The following is a 15,560-nucleotide window of genomic DNA, read 5'->3' on the forward strand; positions in this document are numbered from 1 at the left end:
TGTGAGAGAAAATAGATAAAAACAAAACTTCAGATTAAGGAATTGTCCAAAAAAAATATGTGTTTCAGTCTGTTTTCAGATACCATCAGTTCTTTCTCTGTAGATAGACTGCAATTTTCATAAGTTCTTCTCCCCATTCCACTTCTCCCCTCCCCCAGTTTATTCCTCCTACCCCTCACCCCTATTTTAAAGGTGTCATCATGGGTTAGCTAGGTGGCACAGTGGACAAAGCACGAACCCTGGGCCCAGGAGTCCCAGAGCCCAAATCCGGCCCCAGACACTAGACAACCCACCCTGTTTGCTCCACAAAGGACAAGGATACACAAAAAAATTAATGTTTTACAAATACCATCCCTTCATATTCAGTTCAGACCTGTGTCCTCTGTGTATTCCTTACTGAAAAAGTTCTTATGAGTTGGAAGTATTTTTTCCTCATGTATGACTGTAAACAGTTTAACCTTTTAATGTCCCTCATGATTTCTTTTCCCTATTTTCCTTTTTATGATTCTCGAGGGTCTTGTATTTAAAAGTCAAATTTTCTATTCAGTTCAGGTCTTTTCATCACAAATTCCTGCAAGTCCTTTTTTTCATTGAAGTCCCATTTTTTCCTCTGAAAGATTATAATCAGTTTTGCTGGGTACGTGATTTTTGGCTGTAGTCCCAGTTCCTTTGCCCTCTGGAATATCATATCACGTGCCCTCCGGTCCTTTAATGTTAGAGGCTGCTAGATCTTGTTTTACCCTTATTGGAGCTCCACAGTATTTGAATTCCTTTTTTTTCTAGCTGCTTGCAGTATTTTCTCCTTGACCTGGGAGTTCTGGAATTTGGCTATAATATTCCTGGAGGTTTTCCTTTTAGGATCTCTTTCAGGAGGTGATTGGTAGATTCCTTCCATTTCTGTTTTAGCTTCTGCTTCTAGAATATCAGGGCAATTTTCCCTCACAATCTCTTGGAGGACAGTGTCTAAACTCTTGTTTTGGTCATGGTTTTCAAGTAGTCCAATGATTTTCAAATTATCTCTCCCAGATTTATTTTCCAGGTCAGCTGTTTTTTCAAGGAGATATTTCACATTGCCCTCTATTTTTTCATTCAATTGGATTTGCTTTACTGTGTCTTGGTTTCTCATAAGGTCACTAGCTTCCATTTGTTCAATCCTAATTCTTAGGCAATTATTTTCATCAGACAGTTTTTAATCTCCTTTTCCATTTGGCTTTTCAAACTGTTGACTTTTTTCTCATGACTCTGCTGCATCGCTCTCATTTCTCTTTCCATTCTTTCCTCCCTCTCTTTACATCTTCCTTCTATCTCTCCTACTTTCTCTTCAAAGTCCCTTTTGAGAGCTTCCATGGCCTGAGACCAGTTCATATTTTTCTTGGAAGCTTTGGATATAGGGGCCCTGTGGTTGATTTCCTCATCTGATGGTGCCCCTCGATCTTCCTTGTCGCTGAAGAAGCTTTCTGTAGTTCTGAACTTTCTTTGCTTCCTCATCTTTTAATTGATTTTAAACTCTCCACTGAGGAGGAGGGGAGGGGCTGCTTCTTGGCTCCACTCCTGTTCCCAGCTTCAGAGGGTCCCAGGTGTTTTGGTTTGAGGGAGGGCAGGTTTTACTTTCGCCTGGCCTGTTCTCTAGTCTGAAGATAACCTCAAGCCTACTTACTAAACAACCAACCAGCAAAGTTTTCTGTTGTGTGGTTCTTAGCTTTGATGACCCTGCGCCCCTCCCCAACCTGGGCCTCCCACTGCTCAGGATTTCTTCCTGGTTCCCTGCTGGGGTGGGACAGCCAAATTCCTCCCTAAGTCCTGCTGGTACCCCTGCACTTCCCCCCAGCCAGCCATTCAGCCCTCTCAGCCAAACGCACTTTCAGTTCTAGAAGATGCTGGTGCTATAGCTGATTCAGAGGCTCTGGGGAAAATTCCTCCAGAGGCGTGGATGGTGTCTCTGTTGGTGCAATTGTGGGGTTGGACTTTGCTCACGGCCCCCTGTTATCTATCTATAGCTGGAGAATGATCTCAGTCCATATTTTTTTGTGTTTTTCTGCTCCAGGGTTCTTTTATTGCTGTTTTTTGGGGTGATTTATCAGGAGCTCTGTGCGTTTAATGTCTTTCCTCTGCCATCTTGACTCCGCCCCAAGGCTGAGTCATTTTTAAAAACAAATCAATAAACCAGAAGAAAATAAATACTTACCCTCTCCCAAACCTTAAATGGATACCATGGATGGATATGCTTATAACACTGGGCTGGTGTTTTATGAAGAGAAGGAAGACATGGATTGGGCAGGAGTGACAGACCCTTGGTACCTCCTAATCTATCATTTCTCCTTTGTTGACAGAAGCATTATCCCAATGGTGTCTTTACCCCCAACCGACAGCTGGCAGGAACCTGAGGAATCCTGGTCTAGTGGATTTGGAGCCTGACGACCTTTCCTATTTACTACCTGTGTGACCTCGGCCTCTCTGTACCCATTTCTTTATCTGTCACATGAGGGAATTGGTCTGGATGATCTTTGAGGTCCATTCTGGCTCTAAATCTATGATTCTGTGGTCTTGTCCAGGTCACTGTCTTATGGTAGTCTCCTAATAATTGGTTTTTATGGGTCCCCAGAAATCGAGGGCTTGTATTCATGTGACTCTCCAGCTAATCTGCAGCACTGTACTGTACCAGTATACAAGGTGCATCTAATGTCTCCACCACATAAAGGGGGACTTAAGTCTCAGGGAAGAATTGAGAAACATAAGTCTCAGCCCAAGTGGTCAAAGAGACTACCAAGAAATTGTAAACATTCCCCTTCCCTCCCAACTTAAGTGTAAAAGCACAGTCCCCAGAAACCCAGTAGCACAGCTTCAGCCCCACCAGGTTCTGTTTCCAGACTCGCTCTCTAAAACTGCTGAATCCGCTTTGCTTTGAAGAGAAAGATTATTTGATTCAATTCAATAATTATTCAGTCATGGGCCAAGGAAAGGAAAGCAAAGGCAAAAGAATTCTGCTCAAAGACCTTTCATTCTGCTGGGGGCGGGGTGTGTGTGTGTGTGTGTGTGATTCAGCCTACATTTGTTATTGTTGTTCAGTTGTGTCTGACTCCTTGTGACCCCATTTGGAGTTTTCTTGTCAGAGATACAGGAGTGGTTGGCCATTTCCTTTTCAAGCTCATTTAACAGAGGAGGAAACTGAGGCAGGCAAGGTTTAAGTGACTTGCCCAGGGTTGCATAGCTAGTATCTGAGGCTGGATTTGAATTCAGGAAGATGAGTCTTCTTGACATCAGACCCTATACTATATCCACTGTTCTATCTAGCATATATATACAAATAAGTAGAATAAAAAGTCAATCAAGGAAGAATAGAGTAATAAAAACTGGGGTGGGGGGAGGGGAAATCAGAGAAGGCTTCACAGAGGAGGTGACACTAAATCTGTACTATAAAGGAAGATAAGAATTCTGAGAGTTAGAAATGAGCAGGAAGTACCAGCTAGGCATGGCAAATGACCTATGGGAATAGGTGGGTATGAATGGTAGAGGGTCAAGTTCAAGGAAAACTTAGTAGTCCATTTTGTTTTGGACCTGGAATTCACAATGGAGAATAGCATGAGGGGGTAGCTAGGTGGCACAGTGGATAAAACACCAGCCCTGGATTCAGGAGGACCTGAGTTCAAATTCGGCCTCAGACACTTGACACTTACTAGCTGTGTGACCCTGGGCAAGTCACTTGACCCTCGTCTCACAAGAAAGAAAGAAAGAAAGAGGGAAAAGCATGAAAAAAGACTAGAAAGAAGGTAGGAATCAGATTTGTGAAGTGGTGAAAATTCCAGTGGAAGAGAAAGGGTTTGACTTTCATCCTCAAGATACTGAGGAGCCTCTGAAGGCTTTTGAGTGATATGACTGAACCTGTGCTTCAGGAAGTTGATTCTGTCAGTTGTGTGCAAGGTGGATTAAAGACAGAGAGTAGAGCAGGGCTTCTTAACCTGATTTGTGTCATGGACCCCTTTGGCAGTCTGGGAAAGCCATTTGTTTGTTTTTGAAATCATTCATTATTGAAGAAAATGTTCATTTTAAGGTACAGATTAGTGACAATAAATATGTATTTTTCCCATGCAAGTCCACAAGTCATCCCCCTGTCCAAAAAACAAATCTATGTGTGGACCCCAGGTTAAGGCAAGGAGACCAATGAGGAAGCCACCACAAACACAGGCCAGTGGTGGTGAGGGCCCAAAGCCATGTGAGCAGAAGAGAAGAGGACGCGTGTGAGGGCTGTGAGGGGCCCGAAGATCATCCAGGCCAATGCTTTCATTTTCTAGACGAAGAAACTGAGGCCTGGAAAAAAATACCACAGTCAGTGTTTGGATAATTGCTGGCATCCAGCGTGATGAACGTGACCCCTGTGGACAGAGGAGGTTCCTTCATGGTTCTCATTCATTATCTAGAATGAGTTTCTGTTACCAGCTCTCCAGCCTACGAGAGAGCAAATGTTCTCTATCAGAACAGCCATCTGATAATTACAGTAATTGAGAGAGTGGTCGTTTACTTTGGGACGGTTTTGTATGACCTGCTCCAACCTTGTTCAGGAATGATCATTGAGGACCTTAAGCCCTATCCCCACTGGTACCTGTGGCATCATCCTAATGGATACATTCCAGCTGTTTGTGCCTCCCCCTCAGCTCTACTTAGGCTTGCTTATTCAAGGTTATATTCTTATTAAAAAATAAATAAGTATAATATTAGGGTGGGAGTGGGAGGGAAACAGCCTGGCATTTATATAGCACTTTAAGGTTTACAAAACACTTTATAAATATTATCTCATTTGAGCCTCACAACTATCCTGGGAAGTAGGTAAAAACTATTATCCCCATTTTACAGTTGAGGAAACTGAAGCACATAGAAGTTGTGACTTCCCCAGGGTCCCACAGCTAAGTAAGTTCCTAAAGAAGGATTTGCACTCAGGTCTTCCTGGCTTCAGGTCCATTGCTTTTTCCATTGAGCCACCTCACAACATGCTGGCTTTATCACATATTTAAAGGATTTGTTCCTTGCTGTTTGTAGAAGGCTTGATTTGTGTACTATATTCAGAATTAGACAAAAGAAGCTTCAAAACATGCTGATTCTTACCCTTGAAGGCTAGAAGAAGGCTCACTCCTGCATGACTCTATGACTGATGCACCTGAATATTTTTCTCTCCTCCAGCTGCTGGGCTGTATGTCAAGAGCAACGAAGCTCTGAATGTTATAGCCAATGTTATCCATGCTAACAAGGAGAGTGGGTTGACCATATTGCAGAGCACGCAGCTCACCCGGATCGCCAACAACAGCATCTCCTACAACCATCTTGGTGGGGTCCTTGTCGAGTCAGAGTGCAGGGTCGAGCTGCGTGGAAATGGCATCCACAACAACAGGGGCCCTGGTGTCTCCTCCAAGGGAGATGGGACCATCCTGGAAAATGACATCATTGGCAACCGGGGCTGTGGGCTACAGTTACTGCAAGCGGCAAACATGAAGGTATGTGTCTCACCCCCTGCCGGGCATCCTCGGAGACTGGGTTCTCATGCCATGAGCAGGTGAAGCTGTGCTGTGACTAGGAGGATGGCAGCTGCGATGAGAGACCTCCTCTTCTCATGAGAAACAGACTCAGCAGGCAGGAGGGGGAGAAGTCTTCTGCCAAGGCTTCCTTCTCCTATTCCTTTTTTTTCCCTTCATTTTCTGGACTTGGGCTTTTTATTTTATGTTTCTTTCATTGTCTTCCTGAACACCGACACCTTTCTTCTTTGATTATGTCCAATTTATCCTGCTTATTATGGTCTTGTTTGTATGTGGTGGTTTGCATCTTGTTTCTCCCATTAGACTGTAAACTCCTTCTCCTGGATTTTTCAATAAATAGCCTTTGCCCCAGCTCACGACTGGGAAACTGATGGGTTCTGGTAGAGTTGGCCAGAAGGGGAGGCGGCCCTGGGCACAGGTGAAGGGCGTGCTGACTTCCGACCAGGAGTGAGTGTGCTCCCCAGCTGCCCACTCAGCAGGGGTGAGGCCTGTCGGGTTACAGACGCTGTGTACCTCTTCAAGGCTCAGCGCAGGTATCCCCTCTTCTGCAAGGCCTTCTCTCATCCTTCCCTTCCCCCTTCCTTCCCCCTCCAGCTTTTTATTGCTCTCCTCCACCTCAGTTTATCTGAAACCTGCAAGGCTTCACCCCTGCCTAGTGGGAGGCCTGTCGAGACAGAGATGGCCAGCACACTCACTCCTGGAATTTGAAGGCTGCACACCCTTCACCTGTGCCCACAGGGCTCCCCTTTTGGCCCCCCTCCCCAGAATGCAGGCGAGAGTAGAGTAATCCTGCCGGGCAGGCTTCCCTCCCTCCCTGTCATCTGTGGGAGCACACACTGATCCAAGCCCAGAGGAAATCAGATAGACTAATTTTTGTGTACCCTTAAGGCCCTCTGCGGATGTCCTTGTCCAGCACCTCATTGTGGGGAGAGGCCCATCAGGAGCACCCTGGCCTCTTAAAGGCTTCAGCAGTGAAAGTCCATCTCTATCAGGTCCTACCGAGTGGAAAAGGGTTTTGGTGTGGTCAGGAAAGGGCCAGCTCAGTCCAGAAGGGCCCCAGGTTGGCCCCATGGCTTAGCCCCAGGGCTCAGCTGGTTCAGGCCATGGCAGCTCATCTAAGACTCAGGTGGGTTGGGGTATCTGTCAGTAGGAAGAGGACTCGGCCTGATGAGACTATGCATCCTTGAAGTATTTACGTAAGAAATCTTTAAGACATCTAAAGACCTAAGATATATTAGAAACAAAGAGAGTGCTAAGTCATAAGATTATAGATTTAGAGCAGAAAAAGGCCTCAGAGGCCACTGAGTCTACCCCACTTATTTTAGAAATGAAGGGGGGCCACTAGGTGGCGCAGTGAATAGAGCACCGGCCCTGGAGTCAGGAGGACCTGAGTTCAAATCCGGCCTCAGACACTTAACACTTACTAGCTGTGTGACCCTGGGCAAGTCACTTAACCCCAATTGCCTCACTAAAAAAAAAAAAGAAAAGAAAAAAGAAAAGAAAAGAAATGAAAGGACTGAAGTTTTATCTCTGTCTATCTCTATATATATATCTTTCTGTCTGTCTGTCTGTCTCTCTCTCTCTCTGTCTATCTATCTGAGGTTGTTTCATCTAAATAAATCAGGGTTTGAATTCGGTCTTCCTGATTCTAGACCCACCACCTCTACACTATACCATGCTCACTCTCCAAAGAGCTCCCTCCCAGCTTCCACTAAGAGAACTGGCTCAAATGAGCAGCACAGATTCAGGGAGGGCATTGGAAGCTGTATCAGGAATTGCCCCATAGCAGCATCCAGAAAGATGAGAGGGTGTGAAATTGAGCCACCACCCCCTTTGTCCTTCCCTGAACCGTGCCCCTTTGGTCACAACGGCCTGAGTTGTCCTGCTAGTCCTGTCCAAGTGGCTTTGCTTTCTTGCATGTCATGTTTATGAGGTTTAGACTTTTTGTTGTTTCCTCAGATCACCAAAAATAGGATCCATTCCTTCCGGGATTATGGAATTGTAATGCTTGACCATGTCAAAGGCCTGGTGCAGGAAAATATGATCTTTCAAGGGAAGACCAAAAAGACCATCTTGCAACAGGTTTCCAATCTTGAAGACTGTTTAGTTGAAAACAACAATTTTTTGGCTTTCAAGAAGTAAGTCCCTGCCACTTTCTGTTGGCCTAGACAGAAGCTAATCTATCATGACCACAACAATATGAACAACTCTCGGCAGATAAGAGAATAAGGCCTATGTGGCCAATGGGTTGTTTTGTTTTCTTAGCTATACAAAGTGAGTGATGTGGGGTTTTTTGTTTTTGTTTTTTGGTTGGGCAATGAGGGTTAAGTGACTTGCCCAGGGTCACACAGCTAGTAAGTGTTAAGTGTCTGAGGCTGGATTTGAACTCAGGTCCTCCTGACTCCAGGGCCAGTGCTCCATCCACTGCGCCACCTAGCTGCCCCAAGTGATGTGTTTAAAAAAAAAAAAAAGACTGTCAGACTTTTAAAAACAGCTTTTAGGTCACACGTGGTACTCTGGGATGAAAATGCTAAACCCCATGATGGCCAGACTGGAGCTATTAGTTACATGGAATATTTCACCTGTTTTTTTGCTGTTATTTTTTAAAGAGGAAAGGAAAAAGGTTGGCACAAATCTGTTTGCCTTCCTGATAAGAGCTGTGACCCATAAATTGTTATATAGATCAAATGAGATTGATAATGTATGGAAAGTGATATATAAGTGTAAGGCAGTATTATATTTTTGTACGGGACTTAGCAGTCTATCGCAGTGAGGATTTATCTTCCTCTAACAGTGCAGATCTGTAGCTTCTCTGTGACTTAGTCTGAGACAGTTGCCTGGGACACTGAAAAGTTAAGTGACTTACCCTGGGTCACAGCCAACCTGTGTCAGAGATTTGAACCCAAGTCTGTTCTGTCACCACACTGCCTCTTATAAGATATCATCATCACTACCCTTCTCCTCTTATTCGCATCTTTTTTGATGAGATCCAAATAGAAAGCATGCTGGGACAAGTCACTATCTTTTAAAAAAAAAATACGTTTATTATTTATTTTTAACATTTGATTTTTTTAAACTTTGAATTCCAAATTCTCCCCCTCCCTCCCCCCAAGTCACTGTCTTGATACTCTTTTATATTTAATGTTCTTAGTACAGGGGAAGCTAGGTGGCACAGTGGATAGAGCACCAGCCTTGGACCTGAGTTTAAATCCAGCCTCAGACACTTGACACTTATTAGCTGTGTGACCCTGGGCAAGTCACTTAATCCCAATTGCCTCACTCCCCCCAAATGTTCTTAGTGTTCTGGGCTAGGGTAGCTAGGTGGCACAGTAGATAGAGCACTGGGTTTTGAATCAGGAAGACTCATCTTCCTAAATTCAAATCTGGTCTCAAGGCACTTAACTAGCTGTGTGAACCTGGATAAGTCACTTAACTCTGTTTACATGAGTTTCCTCATCTTTAAAATGAGCTGGAGAAAGTGGCAAACCACTCCAGTATCTTTGTCAAGAAAACCCCAAATGGGGTCACACATGACTGACATGACTGAACAAGAAGCCCAAGCCTGACTTGGGCTAATCCTCTTATAATTTAGGTTAGATCTTGGAAGGAAATAAGGGACTCATAGATGATCCAGACAGAAAGAGATTTCCTTAGCCTGTAGCAGAAGAAAGATGCTCGACAGGGATATAGATCCAGGACATCCGAGTTGGCTCAGTGAAGCTCCCTTGCTTGTGAGTGGCCCGCTGTGGTGCACTGAGCAAACCTCAGAGCCTGCCTGGAGCTCTGCGTAGCGGCGGCCTGCAAGTGGTGCTGACCGTCCAGGCCTTCAGCCCCCTGAGCCAAGCACATCTCAAAGATGTTTTCATTCTTATTTTAGGAAAAACGAGGCTAACTCTCATGAGGGTTGGAAGTTAAGCTAGTACTCGAACTACGTACGGATTATTGCACAAGTAGATATAATAGCTGGTTTTGTGGTTGAATAGCTCTCCTCATTAGGATTCAAGCTCATCTTTGGGAGGCTCATTGAAAGCGCTCTCAGGGCACCTTCAGTAGCGTACAAAACAGGGGTGTGCATTTTAATTGTGATCTCTATATTTTGAAAGCCTTTCATTCCATGTGCTTAAAGATGATTGCTGTTTGGAATGGTGATATTCCTGTGATTCTTAGTGCCCAGCTGTGAGGCCTTTTTCTAATGACCCATTGTGCAATCAGGATGACCCTCGAGGTCTCAAAGGTTATGCTGGTGGCGATCCTGCCTCTGGTGACAGACTGTACTAATTGTCTGCTGCCTGAGCTCAGGTCAGAGAGGCTCAGCCCCAAGTTAGCCTCCGGTTTATGAATTTTTAAACCACAACCTGCATGATTGCAGAGGCGGCCCACACTGACAAAATCCCAGATCACTGACCTTTCCTAAGGGGCAGGTTGATATGCCAACAACTCTGGGCATACAAGGAGTCAAATTAGTCATGTCGCTCTGGTTACTCCTTATTTTTTATCTCAACTTTCCCCTCTTTCAAGTCATGGCCCTTTGTGCTTTTGTGGCAAGTCACCTAGCCTCTCCATGACTCAGTTTCCTCATCTGTAAAATTAGGAAATAAATCTCGATGCACTCTGAGATCCTTGCCAGCTCCACAACTGAGATCTCATACAGTCATCTGTGCACCTATCTTTACCCCCACCCCTTACTAGACTGAACTCCCTGAAGACGGTTCGTGGTTACCTGATTCAAAGAGTGCTACAGCTACAAAGCTCTTCATGGAAAAAAAGAGGATTTTGAGTTCAGTTTTGACCTTTCTTCCCTCACCCCATGCAGGTTTGACGACCCTTGGAAATTAGAGAATCCCCCTGCAAGGCCTCACATCGAAGAAGCCAGAAGAAGCATCTCTGTGTCCCACAACAGTCAAAAGGTGGTGAACATGACAAGCAGGATAGCCACCAGAGTGGAAGGCAGATGCCCCAACAGCCGCAGCATCTTCTGTACTATCCTGTGACATTGCCTCAGCAGCTCCCGTTGTCCGTCCTTTGAGCTCGGGTCTAGGCTGAGAGACCAGGGGGTCACTTTGGCCCACTTGAGTGCTCACTCTCCCCAGGAACAGAGAGAGGGGAGGGGAATATTTTGGGGATTTTTGACAGGCTGCACAAGTGAAATTAATTAGGATTTGGGGTGTGCTTATATGAACTCCTGCCTTTCCCTGTGGGGAAAAATTAGTGCCCAGCAAGCCCAAGACCTCCAAGCATTCTGGGAATTGGAACAAGTACCTGAAGGAATCCAAGTCATATTTTCCTCCCTCCCCGGAAGCTGGTACAGAATTTGGCATGGAAGAGCCCGGGAAATTGAACTGGACTATTCTTTGAGGAGGAGAAAGAAGTCTGGGTTTCCAGTTACTGAAACTGTAGGCAGACCCAAGAAGGGGAGGGCAAAACCAAACAGTAATTGTGGCTTAAGGAAAAGGGGAAAAGGTATGTTTCTTAAGGTCTATAATAGGAAGCACCGTTTCAAGTCAAAAGACTTGGGTTTGAATTCTCTCAATTCCTAGCGGTATTGCTCTGGTCCAGTCACATAACCACTGTTAAATGGGCCTCAAGTTTTCTCCTTTATGGAATGAGAAGGTTTGGATCAGTTGATCTCTGATGACCCTTCCAACCCCGAGATCATAATGTCCTGTGATTTTGTAGAGAACTGTTTGCTGGGAAGACCTGCACATCAGCCTTTCAAGAGTGGCTCCCTCAGGGCTCCCTGACATCTCGGGACATGCTACCTTTGGGGTTCACACCAGAATCTGGTTCCTGACAAGATTCAGTTTCTCCTCCCCAGAGCTTGGTCTGCTTTAGCACCAGCCAATCCTCAGGAAGATCCTCATCCCCGACATAGGGTCACGACTCCCTGCTGGGTGCAGATGCCATGCCAGGCCCTGGGAACAAAGAGAAGCCTATGTCACACCCCCTGCTTTTGAGGCTTAATGGGGCCACCAATGACCAGAGCAGGAGACCCTGCGACCCACTTGTAATTAATTACACTACACCGAGTCTCATTCACTCTGCCTCTCACTCAGCTCCCAGCCTCATGCCTCACCACGGCAGGAGTACCTGGGGGCTCACCTGGAATACAGGGTCCAAAGGGTCTTGCCCAGAGAGAACGGCTTCGATTCCCTTCCCAGAGACAGACCATGTTTGTCTCCAAAGACAAACCTCAGCCAAGTGTGTACAGGCCTTATGACCAGAAGACGGACCACTAGCCAACTAATTATCTGGCCATGGTGTCTTTTCTCACACACACACACACACACACACACACACACACGCAGACACACACGCACGCACGCACGCACACGCACACGCACACATGCCCACAGAGCCAGCACCCACTCGTACCAACTCAATACAAATGCAGCTTAGACAATCAGATCCAGGGAGACTGGAAAATCTCACTGTGCTTTGCTTTGCTCCTTGGAGCCTAGAGGGCTAGGAATCGTCGTGTCTGGGGGTCATGGGGGCAGACCTGTAAACCCACAGGCCCAGCCCCTGAGGAGCGGCCGTCTATGGGCCACCATGGGGCTCTGATGTAGTAATGCCCTATGTAGCTTTCCATCAAGCGAGGCTTTATGGCTTCTGGGGCAAAAAAAGGATGCACATTTTGGAGGGAACTGCATTGTTTGCACTGTGGCTCCAATGCTGCCAGCTCCCCTCTCAGGGTGGGTGAGGAGGAAGGGGGACTCCTGGGGAAGAGGATGAGGCTGGAAATGTGGGGCCAAGCACGGGCCTGTCCTACATTGCAAGGGCCCCACAGTGCTGGTCTCTCACGTGCCCTTGGGCTCTTTCCATTTCTTCTTTGATAAACACTTTCCACATGGCACAGGTAGGGCCCCCTTTTAAGATGTATAATGTGCAGCATTTCCTATTTTTAAAGATAAATCGTTTTTATGTGAAAATATAATGAATATACATAATGGAAAAATAAAATAGTATATTTTTAAAAAATAAAAGTTTGTGCTGGGTTTTCCTTGGCTCTATATACACATCAATAATAATAATAATAATAATAATAGCTAATATATATATTCTGTACCAGGCTCTGTGCTAAGTATTTTTGTTTGTTTTGCAGGGCAATGAGGGTTAAGTGACTTGCCCAGGGTCACACAGCTAGTGTCACATGTCTGAGGCTGAATTTGAACTCAGGTCCTCCTGAATCCAGTGTGGGTGTTTTCCCCTTGCACCATCTAGCTGCCCCCTGTGCTAAGTATTTTATAATTCTTAACTAATTTGATTCTCAGAACAATCCTGAAGGTAGTAGGGAAGGTACTATTATTATCTCCATTTTACAGATGAGGAGATTGAGACAAACAGATTAAGGGGCTTCTCCAGGGTCACACAGCTAGTGTCTGAGGCTAGATTTTAATTTAGGTCTCACTAAATCCAGGCCTACCGCTTTATCCCCCACCTAATTAGATTTTACAAACTGCTGAATCTAAGCACAATCCTGATGTCAGAATGGATGCGAAAGCTCCCGTTAAAGAAGAAAGAGAAGCACTTAGGTCAATTCAAGAGACTTGGGATGTGGGAATTGAGAGATCCAGAGAGCTTAGAAGTGGGGCATAGGGCAAACTATCTCTGCCCGAGGCATCCAGGCAGGCTGGCTTCCTCCCGTTTTGATATCAGCCTGTGGTCCTTCCTGCAGCCATCCATCCCCACCAGCCCTAAGTTTGCATCATCATTGCTCCCTCTGCTGGGACAAGGACACCCATGGTCAGGCTAATCGCTGCCCCTCTGCCATCGGCTTGTAAATTCCCAACTTCCAACCCCAGATTAACTGTTTTTAACTCAGGGGAAAGAATGCTATTAAGGTTTTGCCTCCCCGTTGATTTTATCTCATGTATTTTCTATTCTCTTTCTTCCAGCTGCCACCAGGTTGGTTTAGACACTCATGACCTTCCCCTAGGACTATATATATATCTAGCCCCCTAAATATTATTAGTCAAGGGAAAATCATTTTTAGCCACTTTTCCTGCTTGCTGTCTCTTAACTGGTAAGGAGTACCCCAAGCCCTTCCAAAGGCTTGACTCCCTTCTCACCAAATGTCTGTTACACAGATGCCATCACAATAGTGAAGAGCAAATAAGCTGATAGCAAGCAGAAATCAGAGAAGTTATAAAGATTATAGTTGTTGTCGTGGTTTCTCCTTTGTTTTTGGTTTGTTTTGGGGGGGGGCAATTGGGGTTAAGTGACTTGCCCAGGGTCACACAGCTAGTAAGTGTTAAGTGTCTGAGGCCGAATTTGAACTCAGGTCCTCCTAAATCCAGGGCCAGTGCTCTATTCACTGTGCCACCTAGCTGCCCCTCTCCTTTGTTTTTCAAAGAAGACAAATGATAATCACTTAACTCCTAAGTGAATTGAATTGAAGTGAGGCTGGCTGCACAAAGTTGTCAGCTCCACTCTCTCTGGCAGAATTATCAAAGTCCAGTCGCAAGACAAAAGTCAAGACAAACGGCTAAGTGCTTCATAGTGCCTGCTTCAGCCACCTTCAAGGTCATTGCAAGAAATTGTTACCATTCACCCATCCCACCAGGGGAAGTAGACACCTCTCTAACTCCCTGATAGGTTTGAAGCCTGTCAGTTACCCTCAGCTTGGTTTAATCCCTCTGCCAAGATAGTTTTACTAGGGTATGGCCACTGAAAATGCTACAGCTTCTTGGAGCCACAGGAAAAAGTAGGGTGATGGGTGGACACCAAAGGTGGATGAGCAGGCCCAAAAAGGGGCTCAGCAAGCCCTCACACCAGAGTTGCTAGTCCTCCCTGAACGTCCCATACACAGAGCAGAATGTGTCACAGTCTCTTATCCAGAGACATCAATTAGTTGTTACAACACTGGATGAGACCATTTGCTTTGTATATTATTTTTTCTCCTTCAGGTCTGGAGGTGTATAATTCGAATAGTGACTATTATATTCTTATTGAGAGGAGACCATTCCCCATTTCCTCACACTACCCCCCCTACCCCTCCTCCCTACTCCCAGATTTTGCCAGAATATAATTTGTTTGTTTGTTTGTTTTTTGGTGAGGCAATTGGGGTTAAGTGACTTGCCCAGGGTCACACAGCTAGTAAGTGTTAAGTGTCTTAGACCAGATTTGAACTCAGGTCCTCCTGACTCCAGGGCCGGTGCTCTATCCACTGTGCCACCCAGCTGCCCTGCCAGAATATAATTTGATCCCTCCTTTCCCCCATCACATTTTACCTGGCAACATATTAGCTTCTATATGTAGGATTATAGCTCTAGTTAAGTTTCTTGGCTGAGTAGAGTTTATTATTGGATATGTGGTAGATAGGTGTCTTCAAGTATTGGTTGGACTAGATAGGCTCTGAACAATCTAGAATCTCAGCTCTGAAATTATGGTAATTCAATTGGTAATATCCATTCCTAGAACCAATAAGGGCTTCTCACATTTCCAGCCTGTGGTCATTAACAGTGGCATAGCTGCTTACATTAGATCAGCTAGGCCTTGTTCACAAGGGGGAGGGGCGGTAATTGGAGGTGGGGGACCTAATTCTCTCTATATATGGATTTATACATTAGTACTTGAGGGCAGCTAGGTAGCACAGTGGATAGAGTGTTGGGCCTGGAGTTGGGAAGGCTTATCTTTCTGAATTCATATCTGGCCTCAAATACTTCCTAGCTATGTGACCCTGGGCAAGTCACTTCACCCTGTTTGCCTCAGTTTCCTCATCTGTAAAATGAGCTGGAAAAGGGTGGATCTCTACCAATAAAACTCCAAATGGGGTTTTGGACATGACCGAAAAACACTGAACAACTTCACATCACCGAGGTTAAAGTGGAAGCTATTGGCAGCCAGTGTCTTATCTGGAATAGCTTTCTTCCCCTTCTATCTCTTGCCCTTTGAACCCTTTCATTAGCATCCAACTTAAATACTACCCCTCTCTGAAGCCCATTGGTTGTTCAATCATGTCCAACTCTTCATGATCCCGTGGACCACACTGTCTATGGGGTTTTCTTGGCAAAGATACTGGAGCGATTTGCCATTTCC

General features: G+C 45.4%; 1 protein-coding gene across 2 annotated transcripts in view; it reads left to right on the top strand.

Annotated features, from left to right (window-relative positions):
- FBXO10 (F-box protein 10) overlaps window positions 1-12,448 on the top strand; it is a 113,665-nt gene extending 101,217 nt beyond the window's left edge. For both annotated transcript variants that reach the window (XM_043979283.1, XM_043979282.1), the window contains 3 exons: window positions 5,173-5,483; window positions 7,482-7,660; window positions 10,336-12,448. In XM_043979283.1, the coding sequence (XP_043835218.1) occupies window positions 5,173-5,483; window positions 7,482-7,660; window positions 10,336-10,513 (668 nt within the window). In that variant the 3' untranslated portion in view covers window positions 10,514-12,448. The remainder of the gene's footprint in view (window positions 1-5,172; window positions 5,484-7,481; window positions 7,661-10,335) is intronic.
- The last annotated feature ends 3,112 nt before the right edge of the window (window positions 12,449-15,560 follow it).

The sequence above is a fragment of the Dromiciops gliroides genome, chromosome 1, assembly GCF_019393635.1.
Source record: "Dromiciops gliroides isolate mDroGli1 chromosome 1, mDroGli1.pri, whole genome shotgun sequence".
In the NCBI taxonomy this organism is placed as follows: Eukaryota; Metazoa; Chordata; class Mammalia; order Microbiotheria; family Microbiotheriidae; genus Dromiciops; species Dromiciops gliroides.